The following is a 16,072-nucleotide window of genomic DNA, read 5'->3' as shown; positions in this document are numbered from 1 at the left end:
ATGCCTGCCGGAGCATAGCTACGGTAAGAATTAGTCTTAGCGGCATTTCAGTGGCAAAATGCAGACTTGTATTTGATCGAACAGCTGATTCTCCAGTGCTTTCTGCACATTTAATGTTCCCGCTCTTGCTTTTCTCAAAGGTGACTGAGGCAAGCTGTTCAGTCACTATCTGACACACATTTTTAAAGCAGGTGAAATTGCATACTAGATGAGGACATCATCGCCGTACGAATCCAGCCAATCCATTCCCATATTGTGCTCTTGATGGGTTGAATACATCAGTCAGTCATATCATAGCGTGCTGTATATGAAACAGAAAACTGTCCTTTGACTCAAAGTGTATGCTGGCCTTAAATAAAGTCTAAAAGGGATGTTTCAGCTGTCTCCCGACAAATATTTCGCATTTTGCAGAGCTTAAAAAGATGAACAGCTGATTTTGGAGTTATCCTTAGAAGCAACAGATCCATTTCAACTCCTCTCTATTCGGTTTCCTTCCACGGATTACGCTTAGATGCTTCTGTTTCTGCTGATCTTCAGTCATCTGGAAGAAAAACATATCCACTCTCCACTTTAGAATCCCAATCAGAAGCTCTTGCACCCAGAAGACACACTGGCCATGGCGTTAACGGCTGTGCAGATCTCCAGTGTGCAGCCAGACATTCATCTATTTGTCTTTGTGCTGCTGCTGGTGCTGCTGCTGCTGCTGCTGAGAGCAGCTTTGGTCCAACCTGAACTAAACTGCTGTGGCCTCGTCTCCTTTATCCCATAATCCCTCTCATCACAGAGAAAACAAATCCACGCTGTGTGTGTCTGCGAGTGTGAGCATGAGTGTTTCTGTGTGTGAGCGTGTTCAGCTGTATATAACTATGTGAGGATGTGTGTGTGTGTGTGTGTGTGTGGAGGGGGGAAGTAAGAGGATTTTGGGAGACCAGCACCGCGTGTATGGAAACGCCGCTCCAGCTGAGAGCTGGAGTCACACGGCAGGAAGCAGGAAGAGGAAACTGAAAGTTCACCTGGACGCCATCGCTGCTTTACTTGCCACTTTTGGTCTTTTTGCAGAAAAGGGGAAAAAAAACCAAGAACTTTCCCTAAGTAGACAGGAATGTCGTACAATAAAACTAAAAAGATGAGCGAGTTATAAAATAAATGCTAGTGTTAGCATAAGAAGTTAAATGTGCTTAGAATGACAATGCTAGCATGCAACCCCTCAAAAGATAATGATTTAGCAATTGTAATTTGATTACTTAGTGTCAAACCTCTGGTAATACACAGTGGCCAAAGTACAGCCAAGACTTAAGGGGGTGCATGAGGAGTTTTAATGGCTCAAAAGCAGCATTAGCTTTACAAAAAGTGATATGTGTAAAAAAACAAACAAAAAAACCCCACTAGTATCATTTCTGTATTATCTGTCCTGTTGTATTAAACATGTCAAACATACATACTGTGAATGAGTACTTGCCCCATTTCTTATTCCTTGTAGTTTTGATATGTCATATCAAACATATTTTTAATATTTGTCAAAGATAACCTGAGTAGATACAAAATGCAGTTTCTTACTGCTGATTTCATTCATTTAATCCAAGCCTATCCAGGCCTGTGTGAAAAAGTAATTGCTCTCTAAACGTAATAACTGGTTATGCCGCGCTTTGGCAGGAGGAACTGCAATCAGGTGTTTGCTCTAACTGGCAATGAGTCTTTTACATCACCGTGGAGGAATTTTGGCTCCCTTTTCTTTAAAGTATTGTTTTAATTCAACCACACTGGAGCTTATTCTTTTTTAAAAATCATGAACAGCCTGTTTGAAGTCATGCTAAAGCGTCTCATTCAGATTTAAGTCTGTAATTTGATAGTCCACTCCAAAACCTTTATTTTATTGTTTGTTTACTTTTCATAAACCTTTCCAGACTGATCGATGTCAGTGACTTTGTTTCTCAGCTGTTTCTTTAGATAGTCGCTTGATGTGTTGCTTTTTGAGATCCTTTAGCTTATTTCTCTTTCATTCAACAGGGCCTGAGTGTAGCTGGTGAAACTGAACTTTGCTTCCCCAAAAAATTTGATTAATCACTGTAACGTCGGACCCAAGAAACATAAGCCGGGCGAATATGGCGACAGCAGAACTTTTATTCAATACTGTGGTTTTGCATCGGGACACAGACACTCCCGCTCTCTCCCACTGCTGTCACGTCCGCTCTTCTCTCCGACTGTCACTGCCAACATATAGAGAGAGACAATCAGTGACAGGTCCCCAGCACACCTGTTCACCCCGCCCCTGCGCCGCCCTGGGAGCTCACTGCATCACCCCTCTTCTGCAGCTGGCCAGAGACCACACCCACGCCACAATCACAAAGGGGACAATTGCTTTTTTATACAGGGTTAGGTGGGTTTGGATAGCTTTTGTCCCTTCTACTCCTCCTAATATTGAAATTTTGTCAACACTAGTGACACCTTTTCAGTAACTGTTACAGTAACTTACATTTTACGCTGTTACTTTACAACTAACTTTGTACGTATGGACAACATGGACAGTTATAAATGACCCTTGGGAATTTGGGTATTTTTTAACACATATTCTTAATGCCACGAAAGGGAAACTCTAACCCAAATGAACCGTTTTATAGCTAACCAAGCAGTTCATAGCACCTACAATTAACCTGGGGGTAAAAATGAAAATAAAACAATCACTAAGGAGGTGTCCAAGTGGGATTATACGTACTGTCAACTGCTGCTAAATGAGTCTTTCAGATCCTTCAAAGATGAAAAATGTCAACTTGCTGGGAAAGGTAAAGCCAGAGTTACTGAAATTAAGGACCATATATCTGTATAATATAAAAAACTTCATAGTTACTGTATATCAGACAGTTTTGTAGACATTTAGGTTTATAACCAAACTCTAACATGGAAAATAAAGCCAGCAATCTTATTCAGTCCAGCCTGGGTAACACCTGGACCATTACTGCTCTGCAGTGTTGGTCAAGTTACTTGAAAAAAGTAATCAGTAACTAATTACTGATTACTTCCCCAAAAAATTAATCCCGTTACTTTACTGATTACTTATTTTCAAAAGTAATTAATTACTTAGTTACTTAGTTACTTAGTTACTTTTTAAAAACACGATTTACAACCTGACGAGGTGATCAAGCGATAGATCTTTCAGCCCAATTCTACTTTTTCTACATAATCCATCATACAAAATGTAATCAAATAGAAAAGTATCTTTTTTTAACTTGTTTTATCAGTTTTAATCTTTTAACTTTATGCAATCAAGCAAAAATTTAATTATATGCACCATTCTCTGACTTGAATAAATTAGTTTAACATTTAAACCTATTTTCTACACATTCCAGCTCATAAAATAAAATATTTTTTGTGTTTACACTCACTCTTTCAAATAGATGCAAGTAAAACACAGCAGAAAATAAATAAAGTCAAAGACTCAGCGGTCCTGTTGCTCTATTTTCACCTGTAAAGCAGGACTGCGGTAGGCGGAGGTTTACCCTGGTGCAGGTGTGCCACGGTCAGTTGAAGAATCCGCGAGTTTCTCTGTGAGTTTCCCATTACGTCGTTGCGCACTCGGTGCTTGCTTGGAAGTTTAGGGGTTTTTTCGCTGTAAAAAGAAGTTTTCTTCCCACGCACGATGGACGCTAATGTTTTTGTCACTTTTTATGGAATCAAACTCAAACTAAGGTCAGTACTTCCACGCTTTAAATGCTCGCTCATACTCTCTCCCACAATCGATATGTGATCCATTGTTGGTCTGCACACAGCTGTTGTCACTAACGGCGCACTCGCTTACGTCACTGTCGTGAGACATTCTCGCAAAAAATCACGGTTTTAGTAACGCAGTAACGCAGCATTCCTACGGGAAAGTAACGGTAATCTAATTACCGTTTTTGCAATAGTAATCCCTTACTTTACTCGTTACTCGAAAAAGTAATCAGATTACAGTAACGTGTTACGCGTTACTGCCCATCTCTGCTGCTCTGTATCAAAATCTGTCAAAATAATTTTTCAAAATGGAAAATTATAACCCTTTAATTCTATGTTCAATCACTAAATTACCATTCGTAACTTTGTTCGGCATCACAAGTGTTACAGCAGCATGTTTAAGATAACATTTTTATTATTAACCGCACTGAAATGTTTTCTATCCCTACATATGATTCAGGCTTCTTTATTGCTTCTCTCAATAATTCCTAATATTTCCAAAATGGAAGGTATTTCTTACTAAATAACGTCTGTGGAGAAACGTACAAACTTACATAAAAATTAACCCTGAAACCACACCATGTCTCTGTCTAATTGAAGTGGTAAAGCTTAGTTTGTGTACACAAGCCCCCACTCATTCCTGTTTCCTCCTTTGAAGAGTTTTACTTCAACCTGCGGTCAATCCAATATGCATTCAAAAGAGACAGCAGGGTCCTTTGTTCATAGGTTTGCCTTTGCTGAAAAGGACAGTGTATTGACTTCAAAAAGGTGTCTTTTATTTTAAATTGATCAACTCGTGTTTCTCTCCAAAACTTTATCCAAGGGATTGATTTCTCTCAGTCATTCACACCACTCCTCAAAGTCGTTTTACAAACTCCATCAAAGTCTTTCTCAGTCTTTCAAAAATGTGTACAGGCAAAAACTGTATTTAGCGAAAGAGTGTTAGCCACAACTGAGTGAAAAGATAACTTTCAGACTTTATCACGATAAGACCATTAAGCATGGATTAAAACGGTATTAAACTGTAACAATATTTTATTGATTAAATCATTTTAGGCTGAGTAAAATGTTTATAAATGGACCACCTTTATGCTAGAGCTAAATGCTACAATTAGCTTGTTTTCTAGATATTCCATTTGAGAATCTCTTCAGAAATGTATCACTTTCTAAATTTTGTATTTACATCAAAATGGAAACAAATATTAGCTGTCTGAATGCATTTAGCTTTTCTGATAACCATGAGCTTTTTTGTTTTTGTTTTAAGTTTTGACTTTTTCAACACCCAATGAAAAATGTTACCTACAAAGGTTTTTGAAATCCATCATGTGGGAGATTATGAATATCATATTTGGTGACAAATTTAACCAATTTATCTTAAATAAATATTTTACCAAGAAGGTTAATGTCATGGTCCTGGGCCATGTTGGCCCAGTGTTCTTAGTTTTCTTGTATGTTTGTATTTTGTTCCTTATTTAGGCCATGTTTTCTGAGTTGCCCTGTTGTGTTGTTCCCTAAGTGTTTTCCCTTCATGGCTTTTACCCCCTGTGTGCCCCTCTGTGTATCTGTGAGCCCTCGTCTCTCCTTATGTTTTATTCCATGTTTCCCCTGCCCATTATGTCCAAGTTCTCCCCGTGCTCTCTCTCCCCCCCTGTGTGCCCTGTGTATTTATGAGCCCTCGTCTCCCTTTGTGGTTGTTTCATGTTTCCCCAGCCCGTTATGTCTGTGTTTTCCCCGTGCTCTCTCTCCTCCTGTCTGAACCTCTGTGCACTTCCTGTTTACTTTGTGACTCTCACGCCTGTACATGTCATGTTCAGTTCACCCCGCCCTGTCTCGTTATGATTATCAGTGTCACCTGTGTTCCCCGTGTGTTCCCACTTTCCTCGTTAACCCTCTGTGTATTTCTGTCTGCGTCTCCCTCTGTTCGGCGTCGCGTTCTCCATCATAGCTGTGTGATTTTTTCCCTGTGGCTCCTTGTGCTTTAGTTTTCCCAGTTTAGTTTATTTTGTATTGTTTCTCGTGGCCAGCAATAAAGCTGTGTTTTTTGAGTTCATCCCCGTGTGTGTGAGTTTTGCGATTGGGTCCTCATCCTGCCTGCCACACAGCGATCCATGACAGTTAACCCACTTTTGATGCTAAAAATAACAACTTTTTTTGTTTTTTTTTTACATATTAAGCTCCTGAATTTTATAACATCAGTAAAGTTTAAGGCAAATTATAAAGTTAGTTGCCTGTTTAAAAAAATCACACTAGAAAGACAAAACCTACAGATTTTAACAGAGGAAAACAATATTTTTCATCTGCTGCCTAACGTTTAGATGACTGTGAGTTTTAACTTACATCAGTTTTATCTCAAGGTAATCTGTTAAAAACTAACATGAACAACCCATGATAACACATGAAGTGTTGCTAGCTAGATAACATGAATGCCATATTTAGCAGGAGTTCTACTGTATAGAATTACAGCTACCTTTTACTCTACTGATAACATATTTTACTATTAGAAAAAAAAGAATACATTTACATTTAAAATAACACTGAAAATGAAAATAAAACAGTGTGTTTTTTATGTATTAAAAACATCAGCCTACATATTGATATATATTAATATATCATTCAGTTTAAATTTTAACACTCTTGCTAAAATGAACATTGTATTTTTGTTCTAATAACTTGTGCTGTTAGTAAATATATATGTTACTTTTATCAATGACTAATATAGTTCACGTCATCTGTGAGTTACGAAAAAATTAAAAAAATATTAAAAGTGCCCCCACTCTTCTGTACTTAAAAGGACTTTACATAGAATATTTCTTAATTAGTTGTTTGTAATTTGGCATTAAGTAATCGACACATGATTATGGTGGTATTTTTGAGTGCATTAGAATCCCCTTGCTTTCTTCCTGTAGTTAATCTCTGCTGCCAGTGATTTGTTATGGCCGGTCTTTCATTGACTCTCATTAAAGATATCGATCCTCTCAATCTTTACATTAGCCTGTTTTAAACACTAAGAACAAAGAGTGATTTATTAGACTCAGTCTATATCCTCGTACATATACAAAGGCACAGTATCAGTTTGTGGGACCTTATTACACCTGTATATATTTGCAGACATGGTGAATAAATGTCTGTGCTTGCAAAGTAACAAAGACTGCGGTTGGTCAGATTGCTTTTTGCTGTATCATATGTCAAACCCCCACGGAAAACGGTAGAGCCAGCTGGCACGGACTTTGCTCCTCGGCCACATGCTCCAGTCAGCAATAACGCACAGCCCCAAACACTGTGCTCAACAAATGTTTCATTTCTTATGTCCTGCAGCGATTATTTGGGCTGTTACTGTCCAGTAAAATAATCCTTAAGGGTCAGACAGCACGTATGCCTTATATACAGTAGTCTATCAGATTGGATTAAAATGCTTCTTTTTTTTCTCCAGTATGATTGTTGAAGAGTTCGTATAATATCGTGCAAATCAAAAATCACTAGAAAATAGCTTGAATGATTATTGACTATTGGAATCTGTGATAGTGGTAACCTGAAACTGAAGGCTTAGGCTTGGGGTTAGAGTCGAGCTAGTCTAAGAAATTTATGACATTCAATATTGTGTCAAAGTTTTAGACGCTTCAAAGGTTTTGATTCTTATCCATCAAGCAATGCTATGATAGAGCTCTCTGGTCAGCATCAAATTCATCCAGCATCATGACAGCAACCCCAAACAATCAGTCATAAAAAACCATTTCAGCGACAAAAAGAACAAGAAATTCTACAACAGATGGTATGGCCCCCACACAGCTCTGATCTTAACATCCTGAAGGCAGTCTGGGATTATATGAAGAGAAACAGCTAAGACCAGCTAAGTCCACAGAATCGTAAGACATTTAAAGGCATTACTTTAAGATCAGAGATCAGCCATACTGTTATTTTCTTTTCTTTTTTGTCCTCTTCGATTCTCAATTACGTTATGCTTATGTGCCGTGTCTAAGCGGGTTCTCTGCTATTCGCTCTTACCTTATATGTCTGCTTTGAACCACTAAACCCTGACATTATCGGTCTCTATGTGACACTCTTTGAAGGAAAATGGGGTACAAAGAAGGGTCTGAGTCACTGAGCCATTTCTGCATTGGCCTTTACTGACACACAGTTTCAGCTCTGACTTCGAATCAGCAGAATTATGATTCAAACAAGATGCTGTAACATTTCAATGATCCAGCCTCAAGAATGAGGCCATTTGAAGGACCGTCTCTGCCAGTGGCCTGTCTACTTATTACTGCATGGAGTGAAAATAATTTTGTTTGACCTCCCTTTTTTGAATAGACTATAGACACACAACACGCACAACCACAAGGGGAGATATTACATTTTCAAATCCCCTCAAGATCTTTAGGCAGACTGAGTGAAACTGCACAAAGGCAAAGCTCTCCCAAGATGCTTTAGCCTACATTATAACAATACTTACTGCAGTCAGTAGGGTAAAATCCACCTCCCCCATCTTGAGTGGCCTTGCCAATTCCCACCACTTTACACTCTATAGAACAACTAGGGTAATTTCAGATCAAGCACACTTCTGTGGGAGACTTGTTTTCTTTCTTTTACAAGCTAAGCAGGATGCATCTCAGAATACAAGGATGTGTAGGTCAAGTGGTTGGGAGGAGCTTTGTGAGTTCCCTTCATCTTCAGTTCCCTCACGTTATAACATGCCAGTCGAGTCTTCAATAAAAATTGTTCGTCACAATCTATCTTTCATAGACAGAGAATTATTAAAGTGATTTAGGAAAAAATCTGGTCGTAGGTATTTCACCTGAATGGACTTGAGATGGCATGCAAAGAGAATGTATTTTTACTTTCTGTGATTTCACACTACCAAACACGCAAAGGCTCCTTTGCAAAAGCTTCACAATTAGCCTGAAGTAACGGTGTGCATGTTTCGAGAACACCTTCTTTTAACTCAGCAGGAGGCTCCATTAACAACACCCTGGCTCTGGTTTAGAGGTCCCGCAGAAAAGCACGGGATGAAGGCTGGCTGTCTTTCTTCTGGTTTAAAGTTTCAGAAATAAAGAGGAGTGCGGGAAGCAGACTTAAATCCCATACAGACTGTGATAACAGCTTGTGGGTTCGTTGCGTTTTACACTGTGCAAGCAAGCACCGTGTAATAAAATCTTGGTCACAATCTGTGCCGTGTTGTGCTATAAATTTTGGAGCGTGTCAGATTGTGTGATGGATACCTGGGAAATTGGAGCTTGACAGCATCACTTAGAAAAATTGCAAACAGAGACGTATCATAATATCATCGTCCTAAATCATCCTTTGGCTCAGTAGTCTATCAAAAGGGAACTTTTAACCATCGCAGCTACATTACTATATGTATTCACATACAGTGGCTTGCAAAAGTATACACGTGAGAAGTGGAACGAAAATCATACATGATTCCAAACATCTTTTACAAATAAATAACTGCAAAGTGGGGTGTGCATAATTATTCAGCCCCCTTTGGTCTGAGTGCAGTCAGTTGCCCATAGACGTTGCCTGATGAGTGTTATAGACTAAATAGAGTGCACCTGTGTGTAATCTAATATCAGTAGAAATACAGCTGCTCTGTGACGGCCTCAGAGGTTGTCTAAGAGAATATTGGGAGCAACAACATCATGAAGTCCAAAGAACACACCAGACAGGTCAGGGATAAAGTTATTGAGACATTTAAAGCAGGCTTAGGCTACAAAAAGATTTCCCAAGCCTTGAACATCCCACGGAGCACTGTTCAAGCGATCATTCAGAAATGGAAGGAGTATGGCACAACCGTAAACCTACCAAGACAAAGCCGTCCATCTAAACTCACAGGCCGAACAAGGAGAGCGCTGATCAGAAATGCAGCCAAGAGGCCCATGGTGACTCTGGCCGAGCTGCAGAGTTCTACAGCTCATCACTCTGAACACACCATCGCCACTGTCAAATATGGTGGTGGCAGCATCATGCTCTGGGGGGGCTTCTCTTCAGCAGGGACAGGAAGCTGGTCAGAGTTAATGGGACGATGGATGGAGCTAAATACAGGGCAATCTTGGAAGAAAACCTCTTCAAGTCTGCAAAAGACTTGAGACTGGGGCGGAGGTTCACCTTCCAGCAGGACAACGACCCTAAACATAAAGCCAGGGCAACAATGGGATGGTTTAAAACAAAACATATCCATGTGTTAGAATGGCCCAGTCAAAGTCCAGATCTAAATCCAATCGAGGATCTGTGGCAAGATCTGAAAACTGCTGTTCACAAACACTGTCCATCTAATCTGACTGAGCTGGAGCTGTTTTGCAAAGAAGAATGGGCAAGAATTTCAGTCGCTAGATGTGCAAAGCTGGTAGAGACAGACCCTAAAGGACTGGCAGCTGTAATTGCAGCAAAAGGTGGTTCTACAAAGTATTGACTCAGGGGGCTGAATAATTACACACACCCCACTTTGCAGTTATTTATTTGTAAAAAATGTTTGGAATCATGTATGATTTTCGTTCCACTTCTGTACACCACTTTGTGTTGGTATTTCATGTGGAATTCCAATAAAACTGATTCATGTTTGTGGCTGTAATGTGACAAAATGTGGAAAAGTTCAAGGGGGCCGAATACTTTTGCAAGCCACTGTATAAGCTGTGTATCGGTGCTCGTTTTGGTTGATCTGTCTGTTTTTAATGTCAATCAGCATTAATCAAACTGTTCAACTGTTAATGGAACAGCAACTCAAACAAACACTCATCACAACCAGTGTATGCAGAAGAGCATCTCTAAATGTATAACATGTCAGAAGAGCACACAGCCAGAACTGACCATATTTGGATAAGACGGTGGCGTGCCAAGTTATCAGTTAACGTTAGCAAGCTAGGTTAGTACGGTGAATCAATAGTGTATGATTACATCTCAGAGACATAGATACCTGCTAATTAGTACTAAGCAACATACTATACTAATAAAATGGTAGAATTTCTCTCACTTCTTGGATGGTCTGTTTGTAGAATTAGCAGGCATAAACACAGAAAAAGGTCCAGGTCAGTGATTTGAATTAGCTGTGAGTAATCACTCCCTGTTTCTGCTCCCACTTGTTGTTCCATTAGTTAGGTCTACTTTTAAGCCTTAAACCATCTAAATAAGGTAGTTGTCATGAAATTCACCCCCCATACTTTTGTTCTAAACAGATGAAATAGCTACAGAGATGACAATCAGGCAGTAACCATGTAACTTGAATTTAGAAAATGTGTATTTCAACATAGGAGCATATGAGGATTGAGTGGCTTTTGAAGGCAGCCTCAAGTGGCCATTTGAGGAACCACAGGTAACATTTTATCCCCGATAGCTGTACCCTCGTTCGTTGCATTATATCATATCTACCTTTAGTGCAAAGCAGAAAAATTAACCTCCTGATCTAAGATGCTATTGCACAATATACAGTGTAAGTCTGGTGAGAGCTGCCAGTCTCATCAAAGATGATGTGTTTGCACGAGGGCTGCAAACACATCATCTCATAAAATTCCGCATTCGTCGATGTGGAATTTTATTGTCGGCACGTCACGTAAATGTGTTTTTGTAAACTGCAATAGACTACAGGAAGTTATGTTGGCAGCAATGCCTATATGGTCTACCAAGACTGCACTCTCGCTACATTCTGCTACTAACGAAGCAGAGTGTAGCGAGAACGGCAAAACAGAAGAATGGAAAAATATGGAAATGAAGATTTGAAAAACTGTTAAAAGCATTCCTCACAAAACAAACAAAATTAAATGCAGACTGTGTAAGGCGAAGCTTTCCTTCCACGACAGCACTACTGCAGTGCATGAGTATTTAAATGCCGGCACCCTGGAGCTGTGACGTCCATTACAACCATTAAAGAGGAGTAGCTACACTGCTTCCTAGGTGTTTTTTTCCTCGCATTAATATTAGTGTTTATTTTGAATAGTAAACCTCTGCCACTTAACATTAGGTAGTTGATTAGTAACAGTCTTCTCTAATTTTGTTTTGTTCTGTTTTACTAGTGTTAACAATGAGCGTATAGATGAGTTTGACCTGCTCATGAACCTCTCAAAGGGCTGAAGTCATGACAGAGAGCATCTTTACCATGGCTACCAGCTGCTGGGATCATCATCCAAAAAATAAGAGCAAGCCTCACTCCAGAGCATGTCCACTGCAATCTTGGATTCATGAACTGAACCGTATTACCTAATATTTTGACTTGTTTCATTTTTATCCTGACAGTCCCATTGAATAAAGTTAAAAATGCATTTGCTTATTTTCAAATTCCCGGGTTATTATTTTCATTTGGTGTGGGATGAGGTAACAGGGTGATATTCACAGGTGGGCAGGCTGGAGCCTAGAACAGGAAGTTTGCCCACAGGAAGCGGAGATGAGAGTTATTGAAATAATAGTTGACCAATCGACTAATCGAAGAAAAATTAGGCAGATTAGACCACTATCAAAATAATCGTTAGCTGCAGTCACGCTTTGCACACTGCAGTCAAGTTAACATCTCATCTAAATTAACTGGATTTGCACTACTGTCAGTAAAACAGGAGCGTCCATTGATCTGGCATCGATCTGTCACTTGAAATTTCTTAATTGGCTTGCTAATATGGCTTCTCCCTCTTCCTGATTGTACTCATTAAAACTCTGAGTTTGCACAGTCTCGGGTCCTAACCAGATAACTCCAGCTCCTGAATGTCCTCCCGCGCCGTCCTCACCCCCCTCTCCTCTCTCATTCCATTTGCTGCCTTTCCCCTCATCTCTCCTACTTATTCGGTCTTCCCGCTGTTCATAAATGAAACATTGATGAACGCTGTTAAAAGTTGCCCTAGAAGTGCTCTCACTTTATACAGCTTTACTATCTGAACACGACATGCTTCGGCTCTCAGCGCATTTTCCACACACGTGCGCACACAAATGCCTTCTTTTTGTGTGAGCCGTTGAATATTAAATCTCCATTCAGAAAGCTCCCCCAGTATCTTTCAGAGTTTGCTTAAACAAGCATAACAGAAATAAAAAAAAAACAAACAAAGCACACAGACACACAAAACACTGCAAGAGTTTCACAAAGTTGCTAATTTGCAGCAAAGGCTTTGGAAACTCATAGAAGTTACACATATGCAAATTCAATGAATGCAGGAAGAAGTATTTTATTGACTCATCAACTCCACGGTTAATGAATTAATACATCCAGATGATCCCTGCTTACCTTCCAACCAACAACTTTACAACCATCCAACATCACAACCTCCCAATCATGCTTATCATCTATCCCCAGATAAACTGTAGCCTGACCATGTTTTTGTGCATCTCGCTTAGAACAGCCCAACCTGGCCTAGACCTGTCACCTTTACACGTTGGTTGCTACTACCTTTCATACCAGTGTCTGGAACAGGAAGCTGCTGTCACAATTTGCAGTTACACAAACAAATAAGCTATAATATGACTGTTTTGCTGTTTGTGAGCAACAACACCAGAGCTACATAAATCACCGAAAAATAATCTGCAGCAATTTTCAGTGGACTGGAAGAGGCTGGTGTTAAAGCCATTTATCAAAATGTTTTTTTCTCTAACAATAAGGTGATTTATTTCGTTTTGACCATGTCCTCTCAGGCTGCCATGACTCTAAACGACCAGATACAATCATTTGTATTTCCCCGTCAGCCAACCAAGCTGCTCGGTCTGTAGCCTAGCGGCACTAACTGCCGAAGCAGTGAGTCACTGCTCTTCTGCTGTTTTATGGTTGCGGGTGACCATTGGATTTCGGGTGCCATGCCGTGCCGCAGTGGTGCACAATAAAGCCATCCCTCTGCAAACAAATTGTCCCCGCCGATCATAATAAATGCTGAACTTTACTTGCAGTTATCAGTTTGATTCGCATCATTCTGTCCTTCGGAGATGAAACCGGGCTCGTTACAAACCCTCATTAGTCTCACTGATGTGGAAACATGCCAACAGCCTGTGATGATGGAATCAATTAATAGCTCGCCATAAAAAAATGCTACTCCAAACAAAGACATCAAAGCAGGCAGGCGGGGGAGCTGCTCCTATTCAGGCTTGCCACTCAGACAACTTCAGGACCAATTCAATTCAATTCAATTCTTTATTTATTTGTCACATGTAGTTATAACTAGTACAACACACAGTGAAATGTTTTTTCCGGCTAAAAAGTACTCCCCCCCCGACTGTGCATCTTACTAAACTTATAATAAAAAAATATCTATATAAAAGTATAAAAATGTATAATATCGTGCAAAATATTACGCTGTAATAGTTAAGAGCTATAGTGTACGTATTTACGTAAATACAGATGTAAATGATAAAATACAAATAAAAATAAGGATAAAACTCAAAAGAAAATTATATACTGTGTATGGAATTGTCCATCATGTTGTCCGATTTGTGTTTTGATTGAGGAGTCTCACTGTTTGTGGGTAAAAACTCCTCCTGAACCTTTCAGTTCTTGTTTTCAGGCTACAGAGGCGTTTCCCTGACCTCAGTGGCCTGAACAGTTTGTAAGCGGGATGGCTGGAGTCGTTAGTGATCCTGATGGCCCGGGATCTGCACCTTTCAGCGTAGATGTCCTGCAGTGTTGGTAAAGATGTTCCCATAGTGCGTTCAGCTGTGCGCACGACCCTCTGCAGGGCTTTCTGTTGCTGTACTGTGCAGTTCCCGTACCACACCGTGATGTTATTACACAGGATGCTCTCAATGACCCCGGTGTAGAATCTCCTCTGGATGTTCTTGGAGATCTTAAACCTCTTTAAACGCCTCAGATGATAGAGGCGCTGTCTGCCTTTGCTGATGAGGAAGTCCGTATGTGTGTTCCAATTAAGGTCCTCGTTGATATAAACACCGAGGTATTTAAAATTAGAGACTTTCTCCACAGGGTTTCCATTGATCTGAATTGGGGTGTGAGTTTTCTCGCCTCTCTGTCTCCTAAAATCAATCACCATCTCCTTTGTTTTGCTGATATTCATGGAGAGGTGGTTTGCCACACACCACTTTGCTAATCCGTCCACCTCGCTTCGGTAGGCCCTCTCGTCATTCCCGGAGATGAGTCCTACCACCACTGTGTCGTCAGCGAACTTCACAATGGAGTTAGTGGGGTATCTGGCCGTGTAGTCCGCGGTGTAGAGGGAATAAAGAAGAGGGCTAAGCACACATCCCTGGGGGGCCCCTATGTTCAGTGAAAGGGTATGAGAGTACACATCCCCTATTCTCACCGACTGTGGTCTCGCAGTCAAAAAGCTGTGAATCCACCTGCACAAGGATGTGCTGAATCCCAGATCCCGGAGCTTATCCGTAAGGATGTGGGGCACTATGGTGTTGAACGCTGAGCTGTAGTCTATAAACAGCATTCTCACAGGGACAGCTCCCGTCTTATTCCACGGCGCCTACAGAATGTGAATGCTCGCCGTTCAAGTCGATGCACATACGCGTTGTATAAGCAGACAGAGATGTCAGGGTTATGTCAATATGTACACAGTCAGCTGCATCAATCACAGCTGTCCGGCCCGGTGAAACCTCGGGGCACTGCAGCCTCATTTAACAATGAAGCTTGTGCTGGAAAGCAGGCCACGGGTATCACCTCAGACAGCGTGGCAGCAGCCTCAACAAATGCCACATTGGGTAAACTCTTTTTAAGGGCTTCACGGCTATTTGTTTGCTCATTCTTTATCTTTTCTGCGTCTTTGCAGCTTTAGTCAAAGCGAGGACGCCCCGTCCTCTCCCTGTGTAAAGATTAACTGCAATAAAAAACACGCATTTATACACAGATCTCTGCTCAGGGACTGCCTTTAACTGCACTGCCAAATGTCATTTTACAGCATTTGGCAAGCGTCAGTTTGTGGAAATGTCACATTTCTACAAGGGAGTGTCCAGTTATAAGACATGAGGAGATCACTGATGAAAGCTCAAGATCCCAGTGAGGGAGTTAAGATGGAAAGCATATGGTGGGTGAACACCCATGTGCACTTTTTAGTTACTCATATCTAGGAGGATGCCTTACTAGCATCATCCTAGATATGAGTATCAAACGTAAGGTCCTTAAATGACCTGGCAAAGTCTGGCCCACTGGACAGTTTTCGAAAATGTGAAGGAGGGCATAGAATTTTTAGACTTTTAACTATATTTTCACAAGTTTTGCAGCTTTTCCTGCTGATAAAGACCTCACTCATTGTCATTAATACTATACCAAAGTAGTTGATGATGAATAAACAAGGAAGGTGGAGTTCTGCTGGTCGTTCAGCCCACTTAAGATCAAAGTGGGCTGTATGTGGCCCATGCTGTAAAATGGGTTTGTCATCCTGCCCTAACAGTTCTCTGATGACAGAGTCACACTCAGGACAACAGTGGTTGAAGACCACAGCATGATCACAGT

General features: G+C 40.5%; 1 protein-coding gene across 4 annotated transcripts in view; it reads right to left on the bottom strand.

The window, feature by feature from the left end:
• LOC101467894 (FERM and PDZ domain-containing protein 4) overlaps positions 1–16,072 on the bottom strand; it is a 102,367-nt gene that overhangs the window by 42,130 nt on the left and 44,165 nt on the right. The window contains exon 1 of one of the 4 annotated variants that reach the window (XM_004552611.5): positions 206–969. The exons of the other annotated variants lie outside the window; for them this stretch is intronic. Coding sequence (XP_004552668.5) covers positions 206–279 — 74 coding nt within the window. The 5' untranslated portion in view covers positions 280–969. Of the gene's footprint in view, positions 1–205; positions 970–16,072 lie in introns of those variants that run through there. 4 annotated transcript variants of the gene reach the window in all.

The sequence above is a fragment of the Maylandia zebra genome, linkage group LG23 (genome assembly GCF_041146795.1).
Source record: "Maylandia zebra isolate NMK-2024a linkage group LG23, Mzebra_GT3a, whole genome shotgun sequence".
In the NCBI taxonomy this organism is placed as follows: Eukaryota; Metazoa; Chordata; class Actinopteri; order Cichliformes; family Cichlidae; genus Maylandia; species Maylandia zebra.
The sequence above is the reverse complement of the archived record's forward strand: the minus strand, read 5'-3'. Positions and strand labels throughout refer to the sequence as shown.